The 16,719-nt window shown below is 33.8% G+C and overlaps 1 protein-coding gene across 1 annotated transcript in view; it reads right to left on the minus strand.

The window, feature by feature from the left end:
* Positions 1-16,719, minus strand: part of CEP128 (centrosomal protein 128) — a 534,450-nt gene that overhangs the window by 382,708 nt on the left and 135,023 nt on the right. The window contains exon 13 of the mRNA XM_036737234.1: positions 2,482-3,132. Within this exon, the coding sequence (XP_036593129.1) occupies positions 2,482-3,132 (651 nt within the window). The remainder of the gene's footprint in view (positions 1-2,481; positions 3,133-16,719) is intronic.

A 16,719-nucleotide genomic window follows, 5' to 3' on the forward strand; every position in this document is an offset into this window, starting at 1 on the left:
AAGTTCAGGTACAATATGATACCATATCTTTACTCTGATTATGTCAATTATTTTGCTGAAGATGTATAATTGGAGGCAGTTAAAAGACTGATACTGTACTTCAATACTTTAAAGGTCCATGACTTCATCAGTATCAGCACTCCCTCCACTAACATAGATTATAAGCCCTCTATGTTTCAAAAGTGAAACTGCAAGGTGTTAGGGACCAGAAATCCATCATGTGGCAGCCGAGACCTGTGATAGATACACAAGCATCTCCCAGTTTATGTAGGCTAGTATTTAGATGGCAGCCAGACAATTCCAAGTCAGTACTCAAAACCTTTACAAGTTGGTAGAACTTGTCAAAGTTTGTCCTCTGCTGCCAAAGACTTCAAAAACCCAAGGTGCCACTTCTATGCCATGATGAAATATGATGAAGTAAAGGCAAGAGACAAATCATGACTGGATCTTGACTGATTTTCAATTAAATTTAAGTTAGCTGGATCAAGAGCATTTCACTGAGACTTAAAAAATCAAAGAATGAGAATGGTGATACTAAATTGGATGGAAAAAAATATTTTCAATCTCCTAAAATAGAGAAGATTAAGTATATCACAATTTGCAAGACTAAACAAAGTTCCACTTTCCAGTAATTACAATTAAAGTGCAACATGGGAATATGCCCAAAACAAATGTAAAGATTCAAAGAAACATACCATATGTATAGTTTCCTACCCAAAGTCCTTTTGCATGTCAGTATATAAATCTCCCACAGTATCTGTGTTCTCTATTCCTTTCCCATTAATTTCATGAATAAAAAATGGTGATGGATGGGGGAGAGTAGTTACTTCTCAGATGAAACAGACATCTAATGAATGTTAAAGAGAAAAAGAGCTAGAAATCTCAGTCTGGTTCAATTTTCAGTTCTCACATTGATATTCTGGACTGGACGTACCATGCCCTCAAGTCTCAATCTTTCCATTTCAAAACCCTTAAGAAGCTCATGGAAGGTACACAATCTACTTTGAAATTGCAATGCTTTACATGTGGATAATTTCTTTCTTATTTGAAATTCCAAGTATTTTACTGTCCTTTCATTCCACATGAATTCACAATATATCATAAAGGGAAGTAACAAATAATTTTCCTTTTTTATAGAAAGAAATACCAAGTAATTAAACAGATTATAAAGCCAGGGTCAAACTCTCTGGGTTCCAAAAATTAATTTTAATTAATAGTTCTTAATTTTATGAGGTTATTGCCTCAAAGATCTAGCTTGGGTGATGTTATTTTATTGTAACATTTATATTATAAAGAACTCTCCAGATTGGACATAATAGGTAACCAATCTCATTCAAATGCAAACTTGAGTTCAGAATTAATAGAGCTTTTCAGAGTTTCTCCCTCCTCATAAATATCAATATTGGTTGCTCAATTTTTTGACTATGGAGTCTTCTTTCCAAACTAATTCAATTCCATATTTACAAGACATCTTCCTCTTGAATCACATAAAATTGTGGGATACGACAAAGTGTTTCATGACTTTTGTATACATTTAAACTTGCATTGTACACAAAATACATAGTAGGCACTGCTTTCGGAGAATTACTAATTCTAAAAACGCTTTACAATAAGAGGAGCAATTAAAAATTAACTTCTGCAAATTAATCTCCCTAATGAGATTCATGTTCTGAAATAGTTCTCCAACATGTCACTGATGCTATAACTATCATTCTTTGCAAGTATTTCCATTAATGAAATATGACAATCTCACAATAAAGCATTTACCCCGCAACATTTTGAAAGATAAAACTCAAAATAGCTTGTTCTGGTTATTTCTTCCACAAAGCCTACAGGCTGACTTCTTATGGTTACTACTACATTAATAAGGAATATAGATATGAACTTGACATACCGGATTAAGTAGTAACCATAAACAATCATGCTGGATTGTAACCATGTAACCAGAAATCCATCATGCCAGACCTACGATAGCTACATAAGCATCTCCCAATTTATGTAGGCTAGTATTTAGATGGCAGCAATATAGTTCCAAGTCAGTAATCAAAACCTTTACAACTTGGTAGAACTTGTCAAAGTTCTACCTTATGGTTACTTACGGTTACTACTACATTAACAAGGAATATAGATATGAATTTGAGAAGTCTAACATTTTTCATTAAAGAGGCCATAAATGTTGAATGAGGACACATTTGAGGTTCCACCTCTTACTGTCACCTCTACCTTTTTTGAACTCCTGAAATAGCTAAACATCCTTCTTAAGGGTTTCCGTATTCTGCAGAAGGTGTTCCCAAGTGGCTGCTATAACTCATTTCAACTCTAGCTGAAAAGACAAGAATAAGCCCTCTTGATTGTTAGTTTTATCTTTTCTTCAGTGTGTACAATAGAGAATGATCTCTGAAAGTTTACACTTTATTAACTTCATGACCTACTAGAAAAAAGAATCATAATAGAATCATCACATTAATTCTGCACCAGTACCTTCAGGGATCTGATGAGGCTCTCAACTTCATTCTGTTCTTGTTTAAACTGCAGCTTCAGCTCTTGAATACTGCGATCATGTTTGGCTTTCATGCTCTGTAATTCTGTCCGGAGAACTTCCAGCTCTCTCTGGTGCACATCCCTTTCTACTTTTAACTGCCTGATTACTGTACTTGTTTCCTCCTGGTTAGATCCCTCCATTTTCTTGAGATCAGAAAGATTTTTAAGTGCCTCCTTCTTGGCCCGCTCTTCTTCAGCCACTTTGTTAACAAGCTCTGCTCGAGATGAACTCAGGTCCTTGATGGTCTCTTGGAACTCAAAGAGTTTTTCCTTGTCTTTTTCTCGGAAAATTTTTATATCAGCAATTTCCTTCTCAAGGTGTTCTTTTTCAGTAGTCATCTGGTTATGTACCCTACTGTGCTTTTGCAATTCATTTTCCAATTGATGGACAGTGTCATTGAGGGTCCTGACTTCCTGCTCCAGGTCCATTTGCCGACACTTCATTTCACTAAGTTTTCTCTCCTTACAATGAAGCTCCTCTTCCTGATTAGCACGCTTGGTTATGACGTCATTCAGCTCCTGTCGAAGATTTTCAATCCGGCATGAAGCTAAGTGAAGCTGACCCTTCAAGTCATCTCTCTCTTTCAACATCTAGCAAATTAAAAAACAAAAAAAATTACAAAATTTCTTTAAAATTTTTTGATATGGACTGTTTTACAACAAAATTAAATTTATTCCCAGAGTAATGAATATTCACTTACAAAAATGCTTCAGACCTCTTCCCCCCCTCAAATTTTGTGATAAGTACATGCTGATGGAAGAATTTTTGATAAAAATGAGAAAGAAATACACAATTAATAGAAAACTGGGAAAGTTGTATGAAACAGATTCACTGAGCAAACAAACAAATCTCTTTAATTAGAACCCTACTAACTTGGGTTCTATGAAAATTTTCAACAGCAGTTGGGCTAGTTTTTCTCTGTATAATTTTTCAGATTCTGTGCTAAAGAAATTAATAGTATAAACAAGATATCTTGCTCATTGTCAACATTTTAAAAGCTGTTTTAAAACCAACTGAAAGCACCATTTTATTTTCTAACTTTTTAAATAATATTTATTCTTTTCCAATAACATGTAAAGACAATGTTTAACATTCATTTATAAATAATTCCAAATAAATAAATAGTTCCAAATTTCCTCCCTCCCTCCTGTACTTCTCCTTAAAAAGGTAAGAATTTTAAATAAGTTATATATGTGCAATCATGTAAAGCATATTTCCATATTTGTCATATTGTGAAAGAAGAAACAAAAGGGAAAAAACACAAAAAAAGATAAAGAAAGTGAAAATAGTATACATCAATCTCCATTCAGATTCCATCTGTTCTTTCTCTGGATATGGAAAGCATTTTCCATTGTAAGTCCTTTGGAATTGTCTTAGATCATTGTACTGCTGAAAATAACTAAGCTATTCATAGGTGATCATCGCATAGCATTGCTGTCACTGTGTACAGTGTTTGCCTGATTCTCCTCACTTCATTTTGTATCAGTTCATGTAAGCGTTTCCAGGTTTTTCTTAAATCTACCTGCTTGTCATTTCTTGTAGCACAAAAATATTCCATCACAATCATATACCACAGCTTGTTCAGCCATTCCCCAATTGATGGGCATCCCTTCAATTTCTAATTCTTTGCCACCACAAAAAGAGCTACTATGAATATTTTTATACATGTAAGTCATTTTCCCTTTTTTACTGATCTCTTTGGGATACAGACCTGGTAGTGATATTGCAGGATCAAAAGGTATGCAAAATTTGATTGCCCTTTGGACATAGTTCCAAATTGAAAAGCACCAATTTTTAAGCAAAGTAAAACCTAATCACATTTTTGAATTTATTATTTATCTACTTTTAACATTCTTTTCTTTTTTAAATTTTGAGTTAGAAATTCCCTCTCTCCCTCCCACACCCTATCTCACCACTGAGAAAGCAAGCAATATGATAACAATTATATGCGTGAAATCATGCAAAGAATATTTTCATATTAGCCATGTTTTTTAAAAAGCAAGAAAAATAAGGAAAGTAAGAAAATTATACTTCAATTTGTACTCAAGAGTTCATCAGACTTCATCAGTTTTCTCTCTGGAGGTGGATAGCATTTTTTCAACATGGGCCTTTTGGAATTAGCTTGGATCACCATATTGATCAAGAGTAGCCTAGTTCATCATCATTACAACATTGCTGTTACCGTGCACTATAATCTGCTGGTTCTTCTCACTTTACTTTACATCAGTTCATATGGGTTTTCCCATGTTTTTTTCTGAAACCACCCCCCCTCACCATTTCTTGTAGTACATTAGTATTTCATCACAATCACATACCATAACTTGTTCAGCCATTCCCCATTTGATAAGCATCGCTCAGACTTCCAATTCTTTGTCACAACAAAAAGAGCTGCTATACCAAACCAGAAGAACACTCTACACATTAAAAGCCACCATGTGCAATGACTCACTTTGATAGACTTATCTTTTCTTAACAATGCAAGGATGCAAGACAACTCCAAAGGACTCAGGATGAAAAATGCTGTCCACATCCAGAAAAAGAACTATGGAGTTTGAATGCAGATTCAAGCATATTATTTGCTCTCTCTCTCTTTTTTTTTGTTTGTTCCTTCCTTCTCTTGGTTTCTCCCATTGATTCTAATTCTTCTTTACAACATGAATGATGTAAAGATAGGTTCAATATGAATGAATATGTAGAGCCTATATCAAATTACACACAGTCTTGGGGTTAGGGGAGAGGAGAGAAAATTTGGAATTCAAAATCTTATGGAAGTGAATGCCGAAAACAAAAAATAAATACATTTTTTAAGAAATCAGAAGTAGCAACCATAATCGCAGACAAAGCAAAAGCAAAAATAGATCTAATTAAAAGAGATAAAGAAGGAAACTATATCTTGCTGAAAGGTACCATAGACAATGAAGTCATATCAACACTAAACATATATGCACCAAATGGTATAGCATCTAAATTTCTGAAGGAGAAATTGAATGAGTTACGGGAAGAACTAGATAATAAAACTGTACTGGGGTGGGGGGGACCCTCAACTTTCCCCTCTCAGAACTAGATAAATTTAACCAAAAAATAAACAAGAAAGAAGTTGAGGAGGTAAATAAAATTCTGGAAAAGTTAGATATGCTAGATCTCTGGAGAAAACTGAATGGGAATACAAAAGAATATGCGTTTTTCTCAGCAGTACATGGCACCTACACAAAAAATGACCATATATTAGGACATAAAATCCTCACAACCAAATTCAGAAAAGCAGAAACATTAAAAGCATCCTTTTCAGATCATAATAAAATAAAAATTACATTGAATAAAGGACAATGGAAAGAGATATTAAAAATTAATTGGAAATTAAATAATCTAATGCTAAAAAACAAATGGGTCAAGAGACAAAATATAGAAACAATTGATAATTTCAATAATGAAAATGACAACAATAAGACAACACACTAAAATTTACAGAATGCAGCCAAAGTAGTGCTTAGGGGAAAATTTATATCTCTAATTGTTTACATCAATAAAATAGGAAAAAAAAACAGATCAATGAATTGGGCATGCAACTAAAAAAAAAAACTAGAAAAAGAACAAATTAAAAATTCCCCATTAAACACCAAATTGGAAATCCTGAAAATCAAAGGAGAAATTGACAAAATTAAACTAAGAAAACCATCAAACTAATAAATAAAACTATAAGCTAGTTTTGGGGGGAAAATGATAAAACAGATAAACTATCAGTTAACTTGATTAATAAAAGGAAAGAAAACCAAATTGCTACTATCAAAAATGAAAGGGTTGAAATCACCACCAATGAAGAAATTAAGACAACTGTTAGGCATTATTTTGCCCAATTATATGTCAATAAATTTGACAATCTTAGTGCAGTTGATGAATAATATTTACAAAAATATAAATAACTCAAATTAACGAAAGAAGAAATAAAACACTTAAATAATCCAGTCCTAGAAGAAGAAATTGAACAAGCTATCAACGACCTTCCTAAGAAAAAATCCCCAGGACCAGATGCATTCACAAATTCTACCAAACATTTAAAGAACAATTCATCCCAATACTACATAAACTACTTGGAAAAAAAGACACAGAGTCTTACCAAATCCTTTTATGACACAAATATGGTGCTGATACCCAAATCAGGAGGAACCAAAACAGGGAAAGAAAATTATGGACCAACTTCCCTAATGGATATTGATGTAAAATTTTAAATAAAATACTAGCAAAGAGATTACAGCAATATATCACAAGGATCATATGCTATAACTAGGTGGGATTTATACCAGGAATGCAGGGTTGGTTTGATATTAGTAAAACTATCAGCATAATTGACCATATCAATAACAAAACCAAATAAGTCATATGATTATCTCAATAGATGCAGAAAAAGCTTTCGACAAAATATAGCACCCATTCCTATTTAAAACACTAGAGAGCATAGGAATAAATGGAGCTTACCTTAAAATGATAAGTACTGTTTATCTAAAACCATAAGCAAGAATTATCTGTGATGGTGATAAGCTAGAAGCCTTCCCAATACAATTGGGGGGAAGCAAGGAGGCCCATTATCATTATTTCATACTGTACTAGAAATGTCAGCCATAGTAATAAGAGAAGAAAAAGAAATTAAAGCAATTAGAATAGTCAATGGGGAAACAAAACTATCACTCTGCAGATGATATGATGCTATACTTAGTAAATCCTAGAGAATCAACTACTTGAATTTATTAACAACTTTAATAAAGCTGCAGGATACAAAATAAACCCACATAAATCATCAGCCTTTCTATATATTACAAACAAAGTCCAGCAGTAAGAGACAGAAAGAGAAATTCTATTTAAACAACTGTAGACAATATAAAATACTTGGGAGTCTATCTGCCAAGACAAATTCAGGAACTATATGAATACAACTATAAAACATTTTTCACACAAATAAAGTCAGATCTAAATAAGAAGAAAAACATGAATTACTCATGAGTGCCTCCCCAATGAGCCAACATAATAAAAATGACAATTCTATCTAAATTAATCTGTTCATTCAGTCCCATATGAATCTATCAAAAAATCATTTTATAGAGCTAGAAATAATAATAACAAAATTCATCTGGAAGGACAAAGCTCAAGGATATCAAGAGAATCAATATAAAAAGTATGAAAGAAGGTGATCTAGCCATACCAGATCTCAAACTGTATTATAAAGTTATAATTACCAAAACAATCTGGTACTGGCTAAGAAAAAGAGTGGCAGGTCAATGGAACAGATTAAATACATTATAGTAAATGACCATAGTAATCTAATATATAATAAACCCAAAGATGCAAACTTTTGGAAGAAAAAATCTCATTATCTGACAAAAATTACTGGCAAAACAGGAACACATTATGGGAGAAGCTAGGTATAGACCAACATCTCATATGTATACCAAGATAAGTCAATATGCTTACATGATTTACACATAAAGGGTGATACCATAAGCAAATAGCATGGAATATTTCATCTATTAGATTTATAGATAAGGGAAGAATTTAGGACCTAAGAAGGTAAAGAAAGCATTACAAAATATAAATTAGATAATTTTGATTATAAAATTGTAAAAGGTTTTGCACAAAGAAAATCAATGCAATCAAAATTATAAGGAAATCAGAAAACTGTGAAAAAAATTTTTGCAACAACTATCACTGATAAAGGCCTCATTTCTCAAATATAGAGAGAACTGCATCAAATTTATAAAACTACAAGTCATTCTCCAATTGATAAATGTTTAAAGGATGTAAACAGGCAGTTCTCAGACAAATCAAAGCTATTTATACTCATATGAAAAAATGCTCTAAATCACTACTGATCAGAGAAATGCAAATTAAAACAACTCCAAGGTACCACCCCACAACTATCAATTTGGCTAATATAACAAAAAAAGAAAATGTTGAACGTTGGAGAGGATGTGGCAAAACTGGGACACTAATGCGCTGTTGGTGGAGTGGTGAACTAAACCAACCATTTTGCAGAGCAATTTGGAACTATGCCCAAAGAGCTATAAAACTATGCATACCCTTTGATCCAGCAGTACCATTTCTAGGTTTATATGCCAAAGACATTCGAAGATAAAGAAAAAGGTCGTATCTATACAAAAATGTTTATAGCAGCTCTTTTCGTGGTGGCTAAGAATTGGAAACTGAGGGGATGCCCATCAACTGGGGAATGTCTGAACAATTTATGGTATAAAATTGTAATGGAATATTATTATGCTATAAGAAATAACAAGCAAGATGATTTCAGAAAAACCTGGAAAGACTTACATGAATTGATGCATAGTGAAGTGAAAAGAACCAGGATAAAGTTGTACACAGTAACAGCAATATTGTTTGATGAAGAATTGTGAATGACTTAGCTGTTCTCAGCAATACAATGATCCAAGACAATCCCAAAGAACTAATGATGAAGCATAGTCTCTGCCTCCAGAAAAAGAATTGATATTGATTGAATACAGATTGAAGCATGCTATTTTTTTGCTTTCTTTTTTTTTTATTCAAGTCTTCTTGTACAAAATGACTCATATAACCTGTATCTGATTGCTTGTCATTTCAGGGCGGGTAGAGAAGAGGGAGGGAGGGAGGGAGGGATAGAATTTGAAGCTCAAAACTTTAGATAAAAATGTTTTTAAAAATGGAACAATAAAAGAAAATTGTCTTTACATGTAGTTGGAAAAAATAAAATACTATTAACGTTACAAAAAGTCTTTCCTTGTCTTTTTGAAATCATCTATTTCCTCATTTCTTACAGCACAATAGTGCTCCATCACATTTATTTACTACAGTCTATGTTCAGTTCTGGGTACCACATTTTAAGAAGGATGCTGGTAAGCTGGAGAGAGTGTAGAGAAGAAACAAGGTTAAATGAAGTCCACATCATATGCAGATGAAGTGAAAGATATAGACCTGAAATATGGTAACTCCCTTAAAGCATCTGAAGGCTGCCATGAAGCAGAAGGATTACAGCAATGGGTGAAAGTTTCAAATTAGGTTTGACGTCAAGAAGAAACTCCCCAACAAGAAGACCTATCCAAAAGTAGAATGGACTACTTCTGGAAGAAGTGAGTTCTCCCTACCTGAAGGTCTTCAAAAGGACCACTTGTTATATACATTGCCAAGGGGATTCCTTTTTGGCTAAGGGTAAGACTAGATTGCCATTGTCTGTTCCAATGCTGTAATTCTGTGATATTTCTTTTACAGTGAGGTAATCCATGAGTTCTTATGCTTCTACACCAGTGTCTTTAGGATGCTTACTTTTTCCTTCCTCATTGAAATCATTTCTGTTTGTGCTTCACTCAGTACTTCATTATTACTGAGAACTTCTCATTCTCTTGGGGCCAACTTGCTCTATAATACAGTAGGCTACTGAATCCTACCCATCACTTCTTTCATCCTTTGAAACTTACTATCATAAGATCTAATTTGCATGTCAGAATTACACTCAATTTTCCTCTTTTCTATTACTTACCCCTCAACTTGCTCTCATTTCTCTATCACTAAACAGTTCCTTTTGATCACTCAGATCCATTCTAGAATAGCAGTTCCCCTTTTTGCTCAATTTACCTTTTGAAGGATGAGATAAGGATTAAGGCAAGAAACAAACTCATCGGATGCTCTACTTTTGGCAGCAGGAGAGCCAGCAGACATCCGTATAATTGAAGTCGCAACATCAAGTCTCACTAATACTAATAAAGTCAAATTTGCTTTCTTACACTGGATCTCTCATTCACCCTGTTTATTACTCATACTTTGTATATTTGTATAGAGGTATGAGACTAAGCTCTCATCTTGGGTATTGCCTCCTACAAATTACTGGTCCTCTCTTCCACTACTTCTGTTCCTTTATGTACCTGCTAATCTCTGTAGTACCAGACTTTTCACAAATACATAGAAGTTTTTGTCCTCCTCCTTCCTTTTCATTTTAAAATCTTCTTAAGCATGCTTTTACCAGTCCTTGTTAGATACATTCAAAACCTTGTTAAGAGTACATCATTCCTATTTTTTAAGCTGTAGTGTCCAGAAATCCAAATCCTATTCTCAAATGCCATCTTTTAAGACAGCTGTTCACTACGCAGTCTGCCCTTCCTGAATCCTCTACCTTCAATTAGCAGTGGTGAAGAAAACACCACCGGTCCCCCAAGATCCAAATTTTTTCCCCAGGACTTCATAATCCATAGCTTTGTTTTCTAGTATAGTATTTCTTTAGAGTAGTATAATTTATCCCAATATGAATCAAGAGAAGGATCTAACAATCAACAAGTATGATATTCTTGATATGCTGTCAGACTCCAGATACATGTTACTGGGAAGGAAGCAATTTTTGTTTGTTGTTTGTCAAGTCAGCAAAGAACTAGGTCTAAAAGGATGTTACTCATGAGGCTGGCCATGACTAATCAACACAACTTTTCTCTCCTCTCACTGGATGACCTCTCACTTGATGACACTCAGGCAATTTTACTTTCATGAGTACACTGGACACCTATACTCTATTGCTATCAACATCCAAACAGGACAATAAAGATCCTTTTCTGTTGCAAGGACACATACTTTACCCGAAATTCCAGCCAAGTGTTCAGTAAGTTCATGGCATTGGTCATTATCCACCTAACAATAGATGGGTTCACTGTAATACATCACCATAACTAGAAGGATCACTGAAAGCATACTGACACTAGATGAAACATCCTTGTGGTAGATAAAGAAAAACTCAAAGAAAAAAAGAATTTAACACTAAAACTGGGTAATGTTAGCTTATTGGTTAACTTGTTCCTAAATAGTTCCTTTCTTAGTTGTGAATGGTTAATGACCTAGTTATATTTCTCAATAGCAATTGAAAAAAAATTGGAAAGTTTGTTGCAAAACTTGAGTTTAGCAATAATGGAGGAAGAAGACTTTGGCAGTTAGTTTGACATTTTAGATTTTCCCATTATTTGAGAAATTTGACAAAAATTAACATTTTTACCTATAGGCCATTTTGAAATAGCCACCCTTTTAAAGATTTTTTTTGTAATAAATATGAATATAGAAAGGTTTGTTTACATGAAACATTATGGTTTTAATTGCACAATTTTTCAAGCACACAACCCTAGTCTTAAATCTCTTAAATCTCTCCCTTTCTGGTACCCCAAAAGAGACAAGCACTATTTGACATTTGATCAGACTACAATTTAATTGTTTTTCTTTCTTACTGTTTCTTCCAGTTCTAATTTCAACTTATAAATAATACTTGTAAGGATTTGTGGTTCTCATAACTGTTTGCACTCCTTACTAAATATTAACCAGAACTTGTATCATAAATCTTTCAGTTCATTAGGTTACTCTTTAATGAACAAAATCAATGGATGAATTGGGCCTATACATACGAAAGTGACACTGTGGACTGACAGTGAGGAGAGTTTCTAATGTCTGTTGCGGCAAGTTGAGAAGGTAGAGAAGAGGCACGCATATTTAGCTATATTCTCTCACTTGGGACCACACGTAACGAATGGTATATACTGGCAAAATGACACACCAGAGTGACTTGTGCTATCTATGGCCCTGGAGCAAAGAAGACAAGACCATGCTACAACACTCCATGTCCGAAATCCCTGATTTTGCACAAACTGTCCTCCCTGTGCCTGGAATGCTCTGCCTCATTATCTCAATTTCATGGAAATCCCAGCTGCCTCAAGGGCTCAGCTCAAGTACCATCTACTACATGAAGCCTTTACTGATAATGTCTCTTTAAGGGTACTCTCTCCATTTTCAAAATTTCTTTTAAATTTACTTTATGTATAATTTGTATTGACTTATCTATGCATATGCTGACATATACCAGTGGAATGTAAGCTCTTTAAGGGCAATTCTGCCCTAAAATTTTCGTTTTTATTTGCAAAATGCATGTCATATAATAGGCATTAATTAATACATAAGTTGAATTGGCCAATTTACTTTATCAGTAGCATGGCCTATCCAAATGAAATCACTTTCACAAACAATATAGAAAACATGGAATACCATCAAGGTCTAAAAAGAATGAATTCAAGTCTGGCATACAAAATATACAGGCAAATAACAAAATTATTAGACCTAGAGCCATTCCTCAAATAGGGCATAGGATATGAGCAAACGGGCAGTTGTTAAATAAAATTGCTAAAAAGAATTGCAAATTATAAATGACCACAGGAAAACACATTTCACTTAACTAAAAGGGAAATGCAGATTACGACTATATCATACCACACTAATTGGAGAAAATGAAGAAAGACTGTGAAACAGGAAATGTTAGAAAGACTAAGAGAAGAAAGGCACTTATTGACTCTGTTGGTGGAATTCTGAAGTGATCTAATTGTTCATATTACGATTTGTAATTACATGAGTGACTAAAGTATCCATACGCTTTAACTCAAGAATCACACCAATGGATACATAACCCAAAGAAGTTAAACAGAAAAACAAACTTCCAATTTTACCAAAATATTCAAAGAAATATTTTTTAAGATAGCAAATGGAAACAAAGTGAGGAATAGATGAGGACTGAGGAATAGATGAAAAGCCTTTGGCATGGAATGTGATATTCTGAAGGGCAAAGGAGCTGGGAGTACATCAAGGATCAGCTACTCAGCAAAACTAAGCATAATTTTTCAGGCAAGCAGATGGACATTCACCAAAATAAGGGAATTCCAGACCTTCCCGATGAAAAGGCCTGAACTCAATGGAAAATCTGATCTCCAAAGACAAAAGTCAAGAGACATAAAAAAGTAAAGAAAAAAACCCCACAAATCTTATTAATCAATAAGGGCAAATTATTTACATCTTTATATAGGATTATATCATCTTATGTATGATATATATATGTGTGTGTGTGTGTGTGTGTGTGTGTGTGTGTGTATATATGTCAATCTTGAGAATGGTACAGCTATTATGACAACTGAAAGGAATACACATAGACTGTGGATGTCTGTATAAAATAACTGATATAAGGATAAAAAAAATAATTGGGAGATGTAAAGGGAGGGTTATGGAAGAAGAGGTAAGGAGGTAGTAGAAAAGGGCAAATTACATCAAATGAAGAGGCACAAAACACATTGTAGTAGAGGCAAAGAAGGGAGGGAGAAGGGCAGTATTTGAACTTTACTGTCATTGGATCTGGTTCAAGAAGGGAAGAACATACCCTGACAAGTACAGAAATCTAACTTGTCCTACAGGCAGGAGGAGGGCAAAGGGGGAAAAAAGGGAGAGGGGTGGTCAGAAGGGAGGGAAGAAGTAGAAAGTGGAAAACGGTAAGATAAGGGAGGGGAATCAAGAGGGAGGGTAAACTAAGGAAGGCAGCAGTCAAAAGCAAAACTCTGTTGAGGAGTGGAAGTGTAAAGGGAGATATAAAAGCATACAAAGAGGGGAAATAGGATGGAGAAAAAGACACAGATAGAAATCATAACTGTGAATGTGAATGGGATGAACTCTCCCATAAAATGGAAGCAGATAGCAGAATGGATCAAAAACCATAATCCTACAATATGCGGTTTACAACAAACACGTTTGAAACAGGGGGATACACACAGGGTAAAGGTAAAAGGCTGGAGTAAAATATATTGTGCTCCAGCTAAAGTAAAAAAAAGCAGGTGTGGCAATCCTAATCTCAGACAAAGCAAAAGTAAGGATAGATTTAATTAAAAGAGATAAGGAAGGATACCACATCCTGCTAAAAGGCACCATAAAAAATGAAGCAATATCATTGTTTAATATATATGGACCAAGTGAAATGGCATACAAATTCTTAGAGGAGAGGTTAAGGGAGTTACAGGAAGAAAAAGACAGCAAAACTATAATAATGGGAGACCTCAACCTCCCCCTCTCTGAACTTGATAAATCTAACCTCAAAATAAACAGGAAAGAAGGCAAGGAGGTGAACAGAATTTTAGAAAAGGCAGATATGATAGACTTCTGGAGAAAATTGAATGGGGATAAAAAGGAATACACTTTCTTCTCAGCGGTACATGGTACATGCTCAAAAATTGACCATGTAGTAGGGCATAAAAACCTCACAATCCAGTGCAGAAAGGCAGAAGTACTCAAAGTATCCTTTCCAGATGACAATGCAATAAAAATTATTGGTAATAAAGAACCATAGAAAAATAAGCTAAAAATTAATTGGAAACTAAATAATCTAATTCTAAAGAATGAGTGGGCCAAAGAACAAATGAGGGAAACAAGAGAATGACAATAATGAAACAACATACCAAAACTTCTCGATGCAGCAAAAGCAGTTCTTAGGGGAAGTTTTATATCTCTAAATGATTACATGAATAAAATAGAGAAAAGGGAGATCAATGAATTGGGCATACAACTGAAAAAGCTAGAAATAGAACAAATTGAAAATCCCCAATTAAATACCAAATTAGAAATACTGAAAATCAAAGGAGAGATTAATAAAATTGAAACCAAGAAAACTACTGAATTAATAAATAAAACAAAGAGCTGGTTTTATGAAAAAAAAACCAATAAAATTGATAAACCTTTGCTCAATTTGATTAAAAAAAAAGAAAGAAGAAAATAAAATTACCAGTATCAAAAATGAAAAGGGTGAATTCACCTCTAATGAAGAGAAAATCAAAACAATAATTAGGAATTATTTTACCCAATTGTATGCCCATAAATTTGACAACCTTAGAGATATGGATGAATATCTACAAAAACATAAATTACCCAGGTTAACAGAAGAGGAAGTAAAATTTCTAAATAACCCCATCTCAGAAAAAGAAATTGAGCAAGCCATCAATGAACTCCCTAGGAAAAAATCTCCAGGGCCAGATGGTTTTACATGTTAATTTTATCAAACATTTAAAGAACAATTAATTCCTATACTTTATAAACTATTTGGGAAAATAGGTGAAGAAGGAGACCTACCAAATTCTTTTTATGACACAAATATGGTACTAATACCCAAACCAGAAAGAGTCAAAAAAGAGAAAGAAAATTATAGACCAATTTCCCTAATGAATATTGATGCAAAATTTTAAATAAAATATTAGCAAAAAGATTACAGCAACTTATCATGAGAATAATATACTATGACCAGTTAGGATTTGTTCCAGGAAAAAAAGGCTGGTTCAAGGAAAACTATCAGCATAATTGATCGTATCAACAACAAAACTAGCAGAAACCATATGATCATCACAATAGATGCAGAAAAAGCCTTCGACAAAATACAACCCCTATTCCTATTAATAACACTAGAAAGCATAGGAATAAATGGAGCCTTCCTTAAAATTACAAGTAGCATCTACCTAAAACCATCAACAAGCATTATTTATAATGGGGATAAGCTAGATGCATTCCCAATAAGATCAGGGGTGAAACAAGGATGTCCATTATCACCCCTACTATTCAATTTGGTACTAGAAATGTTAGCTGTAGCAGTAAAGGAAGAAAAAGAAATTGAAGGAATTAGAATAGGCAAAGAAGAAACTAAATTATCACTTTTTGCAGATGATATGATGATTTACTTAGAGAATCCTAGAGAATCAAGTAAAAAACTACTTGAAATAATAAACAACTTTAGAAAAGTTGCAGGATATAAAATAAACCCACATAAATCCTCAGCATTCCTATGCATTACTAACAAAGCCCAACAGCAAGAGATAGAAAGAGAAATTCCATTCAAAGTTACTGTAGACACTATAAAATATTTGGGAGTCTATCTGCCAAGACAAACCCAGGGCCTATATGAACATAATTATGAAACACTTTTCATGAGAAAAAAGTCAGAACTAAATAAATGGAAAATATCAGTTGCTCATGGTTAGGCTGAGCTAATATAATAAAAATGACAATTTTACCTAAATTAATATATTTATTTAGTGCCATACCAATCGAACTACCAAAAAATTATTTACAGACCTGGATAAAATAACAAAATTCATCTGGAAGAACAAGAGGTCCAGAATATCTAGGGAATTAATGAAAAGAAATGCTAGGGAAGGTGGTCTAGCCATACCAGATATATTGTACTACAAAGCAGCAGTCATCAAAACTACCTGGTACTGGCTAAGAAACAGAGTCATGGAGCAGTAGAATAGGATAGGTACACAAGATGAAGAAGTTAACAACTATAGCAATCTACTCTTTGATAAACCCAAAGAATCCAGTTT

The sequence above is a fragment of the Trichosurus vulpecula genome, chromosome 8, assembly GCF_011100635.1.
Source record: "Trichosurus vulpecula isolate mTriVul1 chromosome 8, mTriVul1.pri, whole genome shotgun sequence".
Lineage (NCBI taxonomy): Eukaryota > Metazoa > Chordata > Mammalia > Diprotodontia > Phalangeridae > Trichosurus > Trichosurus vulpecula.